The 2,859-nt window shown below is 54.5% G+C and overlaps 1 protein-coding gene across 1 annotated transcript; it reads right to left on the reverse strand.

The window, feature by feature from the left end:
* Positions 1–510: 510 nt before the first annotated feature.
* Positions 511–2,571, reverse strand: LOC123401222 (proline-rich receptor-like protein kinase PERK1). The gene is made up of 6 exons (XM_045094964.1): positions 1,977–2,571; positions 1,773–1,843; positions 1,597–1,673; positions 1,344–1,485; positions 975–1,136; positions 511–882 (listed from the first exon to the last, which is right to left on the reverse strand). The coding sequence occupies exons 1-6, from the start codon at positions 2,482–2,484 to the stop codon at positions 511–513; spliced, it is 1,332 nt and encodes a 443-aa protein (XP_044950899.1). The 5' UTR covers positions 2,485–2,571.
* Positions 2,572–2,859: the final 288 nt, after the last annotated feature.

Raw genomic sequence — 2,859 nt, forward strand, 5'->3', positions numbered from 1 at the left:
TACATTTTATAAAATCCTATTTGGTGAGCTTGAGATATCCTCTTTTACTATGGATCACTCTGATGTTGACACTTTTTCTTATGAGGAATAAGTGTTTTTGACTAGAAAATGTTCATGGAAGAACTAAAAAAAAGCTGTGTTTGGGATGGAAGCTGTGTGAAATTTCTGAAAGCTTTTGCTTTTTCCGTGGTGGGGATCTCCCCTGTTGAGCGCCGCGGGTGTTTTCTCTTCACTATACAAAAAAAAAAAGTTTGACCTGACAACTTTCATGTGGCTCCTATTCCAACCTCACAGCTGCTTCGTTATACTCAGATTTGCACATGAGCAAAATTCACGATAAATGGCAAGACGAAAATTATTCCTTCATTTTTTCGAACACTAAGACAAAAATATTCTATCACTTTGTAGTATTTTACAAGTATTTCCCTCTCCAATGAATGAATGAATGAATCGTAAAAAAACAAAATGCTAAAAATCCAAGGACGATACGTTCTAGCGACGGCCACGTCGTCACTCCAGGCCGCCGCGGCCCGGGCGCGTGCGCCGGCTCATGGCGCCGAGCTCGCCTGAGTGCCGGCCAGCCCCGCCCACATTGTTCCCGGCGGCGTCCCCGGGGTCCTGCCCGGGCGCGCGGCTGGTGCTCTGCGCGGCGTCGCCGCCGCTGCTCGAGCTGGACGCGCGCAGCCCGTACTCGCTCGTGGCCTCGCTGACGAAGCCGGTGGCGCCCGTGTTGTCGCTGTCGGCGCCCCGCCGCAGGAACGCCATCCTCCTCATCCGCATCAGCTGCTCCGTGGTGGTACCGTCGTGCGCCTCGCTCTGCCCCGGCTCCACGCCGCCGTTCAGGGCCTCCAGCGGCAGCTCGCCCTCCAGGTACCGGACGATCTGCGTTCGTCGTGGTTTGCACGCGCGTCGTCAGTTCACTTGTCTAAGAAGGATGCCGTCGAATGGACGGGGGAGGAGCGAGCCTCACTAACCTGGCTCATTCGAGGGCGGGAGCGGGCCGTGTGGCGCGCGGCGGCGGCGGCGCAGGCGATGAGCCGCCGCATGCCGTGGGCGTCGTAGTTGGCTTCCAGCCTTGCGTCGATGAGCTCGTCGGAGAGTTGCCCCTCCAAAGCTTTTGTCAGCAGAGGCCGTGCCTGCACCAACAATATGAAATCAGACATATACAAAATACACCTTCTGATGGTAAAATCGTACATGAACCGTCAGAACGACATGGACCGTCAGTATGGATAGTAGTCATGGTCATGGAACAAATGCCAAAAGTTCTCCCAGTGCTTCGTCTAACTGCTAGGGTCAAGCTTCCGAGACCAGAATTTCAGTTCAGGGTAAAAACGACTCACCCAGGAGACCAAAGTCTCGTCGTCCTCGTCGGACAGGACCGGCCGCTTCCCGGTGATGATCTCCAGAAGCACGACGCCGAAAGAGAAGACGTCGGACCGGTCAGTTATTTTCCCCGTGTTGGTGTACTCCGGTGCCATGTACCTGCCAAACCAACGAAACCCAGTCAATTCCATGATCGCTGCATCTTCTGCTCTTTATCCAGGAACAGTTAGAAAGTAGGAATGGGGGGCGAATATGGAACGGCCAGCGTACCCGAACGTCCCCATGACGCGCGTAGAGACATGGGTGTCGTCTCCGTGCTGGATCTTGGCCAGCCCAAAGTCGGCAACCTGCACAAGACAGAAAAGCTCGATCACACTCTTGAGATGAACATATTACTCCTTCAGAATCTTCGTACCAAATAAGATCGTTTTCGTCATCCGCTTTACCTTGGGCTCAAAGTTGTCATCCAGAAGAATGTTGGCCGCCTTGATATCGCGGTGGATGATCTTAGGATGGCCTAAGAAGATACATTCAGTCAAGAACAGGCAGTGCAATAGTCAAAAAATAATAAAACCCAGGGTTTAACCACGCCCGGTTCTCAATAATCAAGAACAGCTAGGAACTAGCAGAATCGACAGCAAGTGACTTACAATCCTCGTGCAGGTAGGCCAAACCCTTGGCTGCCCCGAGCGCAATGCGCCACCTGCGCTCCCAGTCCAGCAATGTCGGCTCGTCGCCGCCGTGGTGCAGGTGGGATTCGAGCGTGTGGTTGGAGACGTGCTCGTATACTAGCAATCGCTGGTCGCCATGGATGCAGTATCCCACCAGCGAGACAAGGTTGCGATGGTGTACGCGGCCGATGCTCTCCACCTCGGCGCGGAACTCGCGGTCGCCCTGCCCGCTATCGACCCGAAGCCGCTTGATTGCCACCTCCCGCGCCGCCGCGCCGGCGCCCAGTGTGCCGCGGTACACGTGCCCAAACCCGCCTTGTCCCAGCAGCTTGGTGTCCGAGAACCCGTCAGTCGCCGCCGCCAGGTCCGCATAAGACACCGTGCCGCATGTCAGCGCCGCGTGCGGGGGAGGCTCGTCGGAGGCCGTGGCGCCGCCGCTCTGCCATGGGTGGACCGCGGCGTGCGGTGCTGGTGGTGGCGCGTACATTGACGGTATGGTTGATAGCGGCGCCGGGAAGGACGAACGTGCTGCATGCGATGACGTCACCGGCAACCGCTTGTCGTAGGAATCACCTGGTGCAACAAGAAACAATAGCAAGGTCAGCAAAAGAGATCAAGGATTAGTGCCTCAAAAGGAAGATGTAAGAGGATTCATGAAAATGCTAAACCTACATGCCAAACTAACCCCCCTTTACATTTTCAAATTTCAAGGAGGGGAGGGGGTGGGCCTATCCTTCCTTAAAAACCAATCCTATTCTTTCACGTTGGTTAGTACATAAGCATAAGTAGCTTCTTTTTTCGTAAGTCTAGAACTGAGGATTTCAGGGTAGGACGGCACTCGCTAACTAAGTCAAACGATAAA

The sequence above is a fragment of the Hordeum vulgare genome, chromosome 1H (assembly GCF_904849725.1).
Source record: "Hordeum vulgare subsp. vulgare chromosome 1H, MorexV3_pseudomolecules_assembly, whole genome shotgun sequence".
Classification (NCBI taxonomy): Eukaryota; Viridiplantae; Streptophyta; class Magnoliopsida; order Poales; family Poaceae; genus Hordeum; species Hordeum vulgare.